The sequence below is a fragment of the Cryphonectria parasitica genome, assembly GCF_011745365.1.
Source record: "Cryphonectria parasitica EP155 unplaced genomic scaffold M406scaffold_5, whole genome shotgun sequence".
Taxonomy (NCBI): Eukaryota; Fungi; Ascomycota; class Sordariomycetes; order Diaporthales; family Cryphonectriaceae; genus Cryphonectria; species Cryphonectria parasitica.
In genome coordinates, this window is record NW_024468913.1 from 1,207,718 (window position 1) to 1,218,570 (window position 10,853).

The 10,853-nt window shown below is 52.4% G+C and overlaps 3 protein-coding genes across 3 annotated transcripts; 2 read left to right on the top strand and 1 right to left on the bottom strand.

Annotated features, from left to right (window-relative positions):
* Nucleotides 1-331: 331 nt before the first annotated feature.
* Nucleotides 332-2,222, top strand: M406DRAFT_259158 (4-coumarate-CoA ligase 2; the record flags this gene model as incomplete). The annotated part of the gene is made up of 3 exons (XM_040917281.1): nucleotides 332-647; nucleotides 734-1,862; nucleotides 1,964-2,222. The coding sequence occupies 3 exons, from the start codon at nucleotides 332-334 to the stop codon at nucleotides 2,220-2,222; spliced, it is 1,704 nt and encodes a 567-aa protein (XP_040775372.1).
* An 825-nt stretch (nucleotides 2,223-3,047) lies between these two features.
* Nucleotides 3,048-3,813, top strand: M406DRAFT_330756 (uncharacterized protein; the record flags this gene model as incomplete). The annotated part of the gene is made up of 5 exons (XM_040920556.1): nucleotides 3,048-3,135; nucleotides 3,269-3,348; nucleotides 3,393-3,417; nucleotides 3,493-3,516; nucleotides 3,614-3,813. The coding sequence occupies 5 exons, from the start codon at nucleotides 3,048-3,050 to the stop codon at nucleotides 3,811-3,813; spliced, it is 417 nt and encodes a 138-aa protein (XP_040775373.1).
* Nucleotides 3,814-7,282: 3,469 nt separating this feature from the next.
* Nucleotides 7,283-9,499, bottom strand: M406DRAFT_351718 (uncharacterized protein; the record flags this gene model as incomplete). Its single annotated transcript, XM_040922647.1, has 6 exons — nucleotides 7,283-7,957; nucleotides 8,153-8,187; nucleotides 8,266-8,560; nucleotides 8,618-9,044; nucleotides 9,125-9,354; nucleotides 9,489-9,499. The coding sequence occupies 6 exons, from the start codon at nucleotides 9,497-9,499 to the stop codon at nucleotides 7,474-7,476; spliced, it is 1,482 nt and encodes a 493-aa protein (XP_040775374.1). The 3' UTR covers nucleotides 7,283-7,473.
* Between the last annotated feature and the right edge of the window lie 1,354 nt (nucleotides 9,500-10,853).

Here is a 10,853-nt window from a genome sequence, read left to right on the forward strand (position 1 = left end):
CCTTGTCCGGCGGTTTTGGGAGAAGCGGCTGGTGACGAGTTTTGTAACGGTTAAATGTACCCCAGATTTCCCACCCCACGCCGGGGAACTCCCCCAAACTCCGCAAGCCTGCATCTTGTATGCACAATTCAACCCCGGTAGGACGGCACATCGGCTATATATGCTTGTTGTGCATGGTCATGTTAATAGTATGGCCACGCCCACAATGGCCGCGCCCTCTCAGGCAAGCTCGTAGATCATATATTCTGAGATTAGTACTGATGAGACTTAAATCATCTCCAGCTTCTTACATTGACTGTGCTTGTGCAAATCCCTCCCCAACCAATCAAACATGCCCATCTCGTCCCCTTATCCGCCTCTACAGGTTGAGGTGACCAATGTGTTGGACTACGCCTTCCCCACCAACTTGACGCCCTCTGACGAGCCGTTGTGGATTGACAGCGAGGATCCCTCCAAGGCATTGTCAGCTAGACAGGCGTTGCAATGGATCAAGAGGACGTCATTTGGGCTCACCAGGCTGGGTCTACAGAGGGGCGATGTGGTGATGTTGTATACGACAAACCACATCTTCATACCGCCTGTGTATTACGGTATCGTCGGCGGTGGCTTCGTCTTCAGCGCTGCGAATCCTACTTATACGGTGCCTGGTCAGTGTGTTTGTGAATGTTCTTATGGTGCTGAGCGCGTAATAAAGAGGAGCAAGGCCAGAAAACTAATCATTCGATTGGCACAGAACTGGTCCACCAGATGCAGAACCTGGGTGCAAAGGTGCTCCTCGTGCAGCCCGAGCTCCTGGGGCCCGCACTGGAGGCGGCGTCCCAAGCAGGCATACCGCGGGGCCGCATCTTCCAGTTCACAGACGACGAGGTACCGACCCGGCAGGGCATCGCGGACTGGCGCAGCAGCATGGTGGGAACCGCGGCACAGGGCAACGCCTACCAGTGGCCCAGGTTCTCCGTAGACGAGGCCAAGACGGCCGTGGCCACCATCAACTTCAGTTCGGGGACCACGGGACTCCCCAAGGGGGTGTGCATCTCCCACGCCAACCTCATTGCCAACGCGGCACAGACCATATTCATGCTCCACGCGGAGCAAAGACCCAGCCGTGACGTCAGCCGCACGCCGGACAGGTACGTGGGCATGCTCCCGCTGTACCACGCCTTCGGGCAGAGCTGGGTCATGTTTGTGGCGCTGCGGCTGCAGGTGCCGACGTACATTATGCGCACGTTCCGCTTCGAGGCCTTCCTGCAGGCGGTGCAGCGGTACGGGGTGACAATGCTGCAGGTGCCGCCGCCGGTGCTGACGATGCTGTGCAAGCGGCCCGAGACGGCGCAGTACAAGCTGACGACGCTGCGGGAGGTGGTGAGCGGGGCGGCGCCGCTGAGCCGTAGCTTGCAGAACGAGGTGCAGAGGCGGTTTGGCGTGCGGCTCTACCAGGGGTGGGGGATGACGGAGGTTACGTGTGGCGGGATGCTGGTGCCTGCTGGGGTCAGTGAGGAGAGCGGGAGCGTCGGGGTGTTGGTGCCTGAGACGGAGGCGAGGCTGGTGGATGAGGCGGGCGGGGAGATTGGGAGGCCTGTGCAGCCGGGCAGGAGCGAGAGGGGCGAGCTGTTTGTGCGGGGCCCGCAGGTGTGTCTCAGGTATTGGCGCAACGAGGCTGCCACGAAGGAGACCCTGGTGGGTGATGGGTGGTTGAGGACGGGCGATGTCTGCGTGGTGGACGAGAGGGGCTGGTTTTGGATTGTGGACCGTAAGAAGGAGCTCATCAAGGTAAATGGGCTCCAGGTTGCGCCGGCGGAGCTGGAGCAGGTCCTGTTGGAGAATGAACATGTTGCTGATGCCGCTGTCGTCGGTATCACGATGTAAGTGGTGGTTCTCTTTTCTCCATCTCTTTCCCTCCCTCCCTTCGTTCCAGTTTTCTGGATTCGGTTGTTTCTAATTAGAGTACTGCATTACCTGACAGTGACGACCATGAGTGGCCAAGGGCGTACGTTGAATTGCAGGCTAGTTCACGAGGAAAAGTCGGGCCTGAGAATATTACAGAATGGATCAAGCCAAAGGTGGCTAAGCATAAACATCTCGCCGGAGGGGTTGTCTTCGTTGATGAGGTGCCCAGGCTACAGAGCGGCAAGATCCAGCGGAAAGTCATGAAGGACTGGGCAAAGAGAGATGCAGAGGAATTGCAGAGGGCTGGCAAGACAGTCTTCAAAGCTCGGATCTAGACTTCTAAAGTACTTAGAGTTGGTCATGGGGCAATTATGGTGATTAGTTAAGAACTTGGCGGCAAATGTTTGGCCATTCTGAATGTGATAGAAGGGTTAGCTCAGGTTGAAAAGAATCGAAATCAGAGATTCCGACGATCTGGCAGTTCTTTACCTTACCCTTTTACCTACTCAGCATATTCATTCAATTTAAGTATAGATAGTCTCCTATAAGTTGCTACTGTCCCTTTTCTTTTGCGTCATCCTCACTCAGCTCATAATTACCTAGTCCTTCCATCGAAGAGAGTCAACATGAAAGAAGAAACACACTTCGATCACGAGTATGCAATCACCGTTCACAGTCAGATCCTACGGTTTCCAAGGTTCCAGCTAGCATCACCATTCCCTCACTTTGCTACTACTAATCTAGGCTGCTAGAGCTACCAAGTGAAGCCACATGCACAGCTTTTGAGTTGCTGCTGATTTCGTCCCAACTCTCGACTTCCCATTAGCGTAAGTAATACTATATTTCTCGACGCGACATGAATCACACTGTTGACACAACTTCAGAACTGTTTGTGGTTGAACCTCCAGGTTGGGCTCACACCTTTTCGACTTCGAGCCACAGATTCATTTAATGAGGGAGTTCGCAATAACAAAAGCAAAAGCAGCCGCGCTTCCTAATTACAGCGCTCATTTTCCAACTATCGCGTACCAGATTGTCTTCAAACCTCCACACAACCCCAAGAACACCAAAGTCCCACTTCAATCAGCATGATGGTGCCCCTTCGCCTTGCTGGCCATGTCACACGCGACGAGGGCGTATATCAGTTCCCTCCCGTCATCATGTTCTTAGGCCTCCTCGCCCTGTGCTCTGCCATCATGCTGCCAGTTCTTTGGTTTCTTTGGTGGATGCGCAACATCAATCGGAAGCGTAAGTCCCCCCCCCCCCACACCCCCTTCGTTTGTTCTCCCCTTTCCACCCCATGAGCGCTACTATCTTACCTTACATGACAGGTTCTAATTCGTCAATATTGAACAACAGATGAGACCGCCTCCGTCAACAGCCACCGAGGATCTTTACACCGTTCTCGAATTGGTCGACAACAACAAGGACAGCAACGAGCCACTCCTGCCGCAGTCGATTGTCAGCCGCGCACACAACCACGGTCGCCCCTCTTCGCCTCCCAGATGGGACGCTTTACAAAGTCCACGGGTCAGTCCATCGCTACGTCTTCTCGAGCTGCTTGGAACAAGGGTAGAAAGCACTTTGGTTGGCCTAGTCGTCCAGGCGTTGGCACGGACGATGGCATTGGTAAGTCATGAACAGCATCAACACCCGACCGTTCGTCCCATGAAGGATAAAGTGAGAGTATATGACTTGCTGGCTCATAACTTCCTCTTCTCTACAGAGCTTCCCATAATGAAGCAGCGCGCTTGGCAGGAGCTTGCCTCCGGTACCGATCTCACGCTCCCCATCAGCATCAGCACCAACGATCAGACCAAGCCTACAGCCTCGCAGGCGGGAGAAGGACAGTCAAAGTTGCGTGACATTCGCGTTGACGGGCAGGAACCAAAAGCTGAGCATACCATTGGACTTGCCCTAGCCTGAGCGACGAAGAAGGCAGGTGGGGAAACGAAACGCTGGGGTAGGTACTCAAGTAGTTCTTACTCAGATTGTCAAAGTATGGCTCTTGCGTTGTTCTTCGTGGGGAAGGAGCACCTCCGAACAAACACGTCACAAGTCATAATGAGGTTCTGTGTGGGACCACTTGAAATGACGAAAGAATAATTACTTGAACGAAACAAGCTTCTGTTCTGTGGTACCACAATTACAATACATTATAATGAGAAATTTCAAACGCTCCGCCCGTGATGAAAACAGCCAAACGCTTCGACCCGCTCGCTCTGCTGAATGACAAAAGAAAAGAGAAAAAGAAGAATGCAAAAAGTATTCGTGAAGTTCATACAGGTGTTCCAAGAAGAAAAACTCTTTCCACCCACTACCAGCAGTTGTCGACCACCTGGTTCGATTACCGACCTCCACTACTTATTCCCCTCCTCCAGCTGCCCTGCTGGAAATTCCTTAGCAGAAGCTCCCTCCACCTCGTCCTCTCCTTCGTCTGCAGCTCACACACCTCCATCATAGGCAGGCTCGGCAGTGGCTTCTCAGGAGGCGGATACGGCGGCGGCGCGCAGAGCTCGGAGCCCAATCCACCCGTCAGCGGCATCGACGCCGACGAGAACCTCTTCTGCCGCTGGTGTGCCACCACGAAGGAGGCCGAGGACGACGAAGGCTCCCGCCGCTCGGCAATATCGGCCATACTGCTGACACCCACGCTCAGGCGCCGCGCCCGAAGTAGCGAGCCGTCGGAGTAGTAGGCGCGTAGGTGGCGGGTACGGTTGATGCGGCGGATGGAGCGGGCCTTGCCGCCGCCTGCGCTGCTGGTTGTGGCCATGGTGAGCGTGGTCAGGGTCGAGGCATTGCTGAGCCGCTTGTAGGCCCGGCTGCTGAGGATGCATGGCGCCGTGGCCACCGTGTTGGCCGTCAGCGTCGAGGCGTTACTGAGGCGCTTGACGCTCCGGAGCGACGCCGTGCTGCTGCTGCCGATACCACCATCACCACCACCAACGCTGCTGGGCCCGGCGTACAAGGTCCCAATGACAGTGGCCGCAGAGGGCCGTCGTCGCAGAGGTCTGGCGGCCGGGTGGCGCTGGCGCTGGGCGAGGCAGTCCCGCCAGCCGAGGTCCTCGAACGAGTGTTTGAAGTTGAGGTCGGGTGACTGGATCTCGATCTCGGGTATTATTAATGAGGGCTGTTCCTCGTGCACGTTGTCCAGCAGGGGCAGCGTGGCGGTGGACTTCCTTTGCGAGAGGTAGGCGTCCCAGTCCTGACAGCCCTCGGGGAGCGCGGGTTTCGGAGGCGGTGTGGGGGCCGCGGGTGTCTCCGTCCGGCGGTTGGAGGATGAGTCCTCGACCCGGGGGACCGGTTTTGCTATTGTTTTTGCTGGTACTGATGATGCGGTGGTTGTGGAGGTGGCAGTCGTTGTTGTTCTCGTTGCCGTTGTCGTCGTCGTCGTCGTCGTCGTCGTCGTCTTGTTGTTCGAGATGGGAATCATCAGCAGGTCGGCACCATGGTGCTTCTCGTCTAGTATTGGGACAAGGAGTACCGCCGAGGCCATATGGTGACTTGACGGGGACATCCTTGACAGGGCAGTGGGCGGGCCCGAGTAAGACTCCTCGCGAAGGGCGGCTGAGGAGGGAATTGGGGCAGGTGCCGACACGCGAAGCATGTTTGATGGCTTTTGGTTTTTGGGAAGAAGATAGGGAGAGGAGGGGAGGAGACGACACGAGAGTCCGTGTGTTTCTTGTGCAAAGAAGCACGCGAGAGGATGGCAAGACTCTATGGTCTAACGTAAATTGTTACCAAACGAAAAGAAAGAAGAGCAAAGTCGAGAGCATGAGAACCCGAGGCTCATGTTCTACAGCTATATACCAGACCGTCTGTTCAACCACCATCCCACGAACGAACACGACACCTAACAGTGGCCCCAGCCCAAACCATGACAAACATGAGCAAGCTAGTTCGCTGGCTGGTCAGTTGAGTCACCTGTCGAGGAGGGAATCCCATCTCGGCGGTCTGGGGGCTCCAGCCTTGGACGCCAATTCCAGGCGCAGCAGCAAGGAGGAGAGCAGCCCCACTGACCACTGTGGTGGCCGACGCGTCGCCTCGAAAAAGGTCCTCCTCCTACAATCCTCTCTACCTTACCTACTTAGGCGCTTTTCTTCTCTGTCTTTCTCTGGCTGGCTTGTTGGGAGGGTCACACGGTCGGACACCGAGATAGCGGTATCCAGCGCAGGGGTCTGAAATGGCTCACCAAGGAGGAGCCCAAGCTCAAGCCCAGCCCAGCAGCCCAACTTGTCGAGTGAGGCGCTCAGGTCAGAGGAGGGAGGGCGGATGGTCCGACTCGTCGGCACGACGAGGCAAGTGGAGCCATGGAGACTTGATGTGCTGTCAATGTCAGGCTCCAGTGCAGGTTTATCCGGGAGCGCTCACCGCGGGCAAAATATTTAGGAATTGGTCCGTGGGATTTGGGAAAATGGGGACTGGAGAGAGAGCATGGGGCAAGGAAGGTGACCCAAGGTCAAGGCGTAGAACATGTGCCTCCTGGATGAGACGTGGTGCTGCAGCAGCGTGAACTGGTCTCTGCCAATCAACGGTAGTTGGGCTCTGTCGAGGGTTGTCTCCATAACTGTGCATGAGGCAAATCAGATTCCATGATCTGGATCCACTTCCCTTTTTGAGAAAGGGTTTGTGGGGCACGGGGCTCTAAATACAGTAAAAAAAAAAAAGAATGAAAGAAAGGAAAACGTGCTGGCAGGGTAAGTATAACGTACTATTAGGGAGGAGTGCATGGCCTATAATAAGACCTAGTAGGTTTTCAAGCCCAACAGTCACAGAACTGCAGAAGAAGGAGGAGGATCCACACAAGGAAACTTACTAATCTGTACACCCTGGGGAACTAGGTTCCTGCAGCGAACGAGGACAGGCGTCCTGTTTCCCTACTTCTCGGCGCATCGGTCCCCGCGCCTGTTTCTTTCCCTAACATACCCACTCCTCCCCCTTGGGGTCTGTCTCATGCTCGATGCTTCATGCGATCCCCATACCCACAAAGAAAGCATGCGTCGCAATGTGCCACGTCCATCTCAACCTAGCAAGCTCACGGGTGTGAAAAGTGGAAAGTAGTGGAAATGTTGGCAGGGACGCTTGGGTGGATTGAGCAAACGATACAACATTGAAGATAAAAAACCGGAGGCAAGAGAGATAGGACTCCACGGGGCCCCCCCAGCTTTCGACGTGTTTGGAAGCTGAGCTGAGGGTGCAGCTGATTAGTCTGCTGTTTGTTGTCCTTGCGACGGCTCGTGGACCCGGCCTTGATGTTGGCCTCGACTTGTTTGGCTTGATCATGTAAACATGTTTCGATTGGCGCCGATCGGACATCCGACGATAATTATTAGCACGAGGGTAATTCTGTACCATTACAAAGACATAAAGACAAAAAGAGAAATCGGCAGAGATCTTGAGCTTTGGGCAGAGGCTGAACCTCGTCCCAAAAGTTTAATCGTATCGATAACAATCGCAAGGGACCTCCTAGCATCCTCCAAGAACGACAAATGATATTCCCAATATTCAGCGGCTCGTTTGTGTCGCGGTTACTGAAAAATGGCTGTACATAACTCCCTGTCATTATTCACATATGATTTGATTGCTTCAAAACATGCCCCATTCGCTGGTCGTTGTACCCATATCAAATCCCCAGTTCGTTGCCCATGTCTCAAAATCGTTGCTGTCAAAGTCACTCAGGCCCATGCAAGGAGTCGCTACGTCTCCTGGCGGCCCCAGAGCGGGCTCCTCGCTGCCCGGCTGCTGTTCACCACCTGGCCTGTGGGCTGTTGTAGCAATAGAGGCTCCACCCTGTTGTAGATCTCCCGGGATCTTATTACCATTACTACTTGGATTACCCGCCCGGATCGCGGTGCCGGGGCCAGCCATGCTATGCTCCAGGACCTGGTCGAGCTTTCTGGACATGCTCTTGGCCGCTTGTGCGCAGAACGTGTAGTGCGGCTCCTCGGGGCTGGCGAGGGCCTCCAGCTGCGACACCAGCACGGAGAGGTTGCGGAACAGGGTGGGTTTGCTTATGGAAGGCGGGAGGCTTCGTGCTGGATCTCGCACGGCGTCTTGCAAGGCGGTGATTCTGTGTTGATTTATAATGGATTCACAGTCAGTTCTGCACGTTCTTTTCTGATGGCATATTCGCCAACCAAGGAGTTGCTGCTTGACTTCTTCCCTCAGAGTATCGGAAGGTTGCTGGGACGTGTCGTTTGCCACGTCATCTTTTTGAAATGAAATAATACGATAGTGTCAATGGAGATAAGGAAACATCACTTACAGAACCACGGCACTGGGCAGTGCATAGAAAAGTAACTAGATAGATTTTTCGGTTGTTCCAGTCAGCCATCTATCACAAATCCAGTCTGCTCGGGGCAAAGGAACAATAATTACATCCTCGGCCAGATCGCAGAGGAATGGCTTGTTGCCGCGCTCCATGACACACATAATGACACCCTGGAGCATCCTTGCAGAGATCTCGAGCAGTTCGGGTGAAGGGACTGCACTACTGCCTCTGCTGATCGACCTAATGATGTGGAAGTCGATGTGTACGAAGGTTAGGTGTGCTCTCATGAGTATTTGGCGGATAATGTTGGGTAAGTCGGACGGTATCTGGTTTGGATCCTCCCCGTATCGGAGGTGCTGGGGAAGGGAATTCCAGGCTTCGTGGCACCGGACAGATAGATTCCTAAGGCACACTCAGTCGAAAGCTCGCTTCATTTTAGACAAGGCAATAAATATATACCTTAGCTCACTTCCATCAACTGGCTGGGTCAAGTGAAACTGTGCCTCGATGAATTGTTCACGAATTCCACCAACAGTATATCGCAGCCGTGTCCACGTCGTCGTCCTGTAACCGCCGTCTTTATTCCATCCATTTGGTGTCAATTTCCTGAGCAGCTGACCCAGATCATCTTGCTGCAGTGTAAAGAGGTCGTCTTCCGACAAGTCCAGGGGCGGCTTGCAATCCGCATATCGACTTGGTACTCGAGGAGGCTGGTTGAAGATGGCCGACCATGCTTTGTCGAAATTAAATATAATGGCAAAGAACCTCCTTCGATACTCGGACAGAAAGAACGGCATAGACTCGTCCGAAAGTGCTGCCTCGCGGTGTAGGCCCAGGGCGTACATGTCAGTGACAACGTCGCTTAGTTTCCGCCAGACGCTCAAGCCTACCATTCTCTTAGATTTAGTGACGACAAGCCTTGGGCGAAATCCAGAGGGAATGGTTAATTGTTATGGTGGAACTTACTTGCGCTACCCTCAAGGCTTGTGCAGCATTGCATAACCTCATAGGCTAGCCACAGGATTACGTCGTTGAGCTGGGGCGAGAGCTCGCGGGCAAGCTGGAGGCTTAAGCTCGCGCACCGGAACAGCTTGTGCGCAAACCCGTCCTCTTTGTGCTCGGCATACCAGTTGGAGATGTAGTCAAAATAGCAGCGTGCTGCTACGGCGCATACGAGACCCAATGTAGAAGGCACTCTAGGGGCTGTACAAATGGTAGAAGGGAAGATGATTCTTCAATTAATCTATCTCAAGGCATGCTTGCCAATTGCCTTCTATATAGAAGGCAATTAGCACTAGTCCCAACTGAGCTAGCGTATCTGGCGACTCACTGCCTTTCCATTGAATGGCCCAGGCCAGTGAGTCAGGGTGGCTACCCAGGCCTCATTCACCTAAGGCCCCTATGGCCACTGCTACAAGTGCCGGCTACGGAAAAACGTTCCTGCTGTTCTCAGCAGCTATCTAGGGGTCACGTATCCACGTGTCAGTCTCGCGCTTCTTCGGAGGCCAGGAGAGGTCTCAGGGCCCTGTTTTCCATCCTTTTCAGGCTCAGGGAGGCCTCCAGACGCGTTGTCAGATGCGTCAATGTTGACAGCTGGGAAGGCTGTGCTCTTGGCAGGCTAACCTCGCTTTCTCCGTGCTAGCACAGCTTCTCCATCCTCATTGCTGTTAGGCAACAGTTTCTTGGAAGGCTAGCTGTGCTTTCTCTTTACGGGATCAGCTGGGCTGTTTTTCACGAGGATTTCTGTAGCCTTGTCAGGGTGTGCGCATTCGTATTCCTTGATGAGGCTAGGGCATTTAAGGCTTCTTAAATCCTTCCAGCGATCATGCTGCAAGAACTATTTCTTTCATTGCACCAGATATTATACTATATTCTTGCTATCTCGTTACTCAATCTTCTTATCTATGATGCAATTGACTTTGTAGTAGTTCTTATCAGATTCAATTGAGTTATTGCTGTTTTTGTTATACTCAATCGGGCTAGGCTTAGATAGCTAGCAGTTGAAGGGGTTGTTAGTAAGCTTGTACTGATTCAGATACTAAATGCTGACTACTGAGTGTATTTGAATGTTAGCATTACAGTTATCAGTTTTGAAGTCAAGTTTATAAGCTAAAGATGATACTTTTCTGATAATTGTAAAAGAGCTTTTGCAAAGAGCTTATATCTTGTTAGCTTAGTGCAGCAGTAGCTTATATGCTTTGCTAAGTTTTAGCTAAACTTTGTTGCTCTTCTTGTATTCTTTGTATTAGTATTTAGCATTGTATATACATTTGTTGTCTGCTGCAATGATATTTATAGCTAGTTATGCATTTTTTTGCAGATATTTATACATAAAGCATATCTCGGATAGTTGTTTAGTAATGTTAACTAATTAGTTGAATAGTAATTAGATCTTGAATCCGAATAGAAACTCATAAGAGCTTATATTAATAGAGCATTAGTATAAGTTGTTCAGATTTTACTGTAAAGAGGGAATTAGATCTATTCAAATCTTGTTAGAATATTCAGCAGCATAGTATCTAATAGCCAGCTCGATATTCTGATTTTTTCATTCAGCTGCTTTATTAGTCTGAGAATAGTATACTATAATCATCTGTAGATGCATGCTAAAGGCTTTTCATAAGCCTGTTCAGTAATCTGAGATAAACTTAGCATTGTAATCAGAGATAATTGCTCAAGAGCATGCTCAATTGCT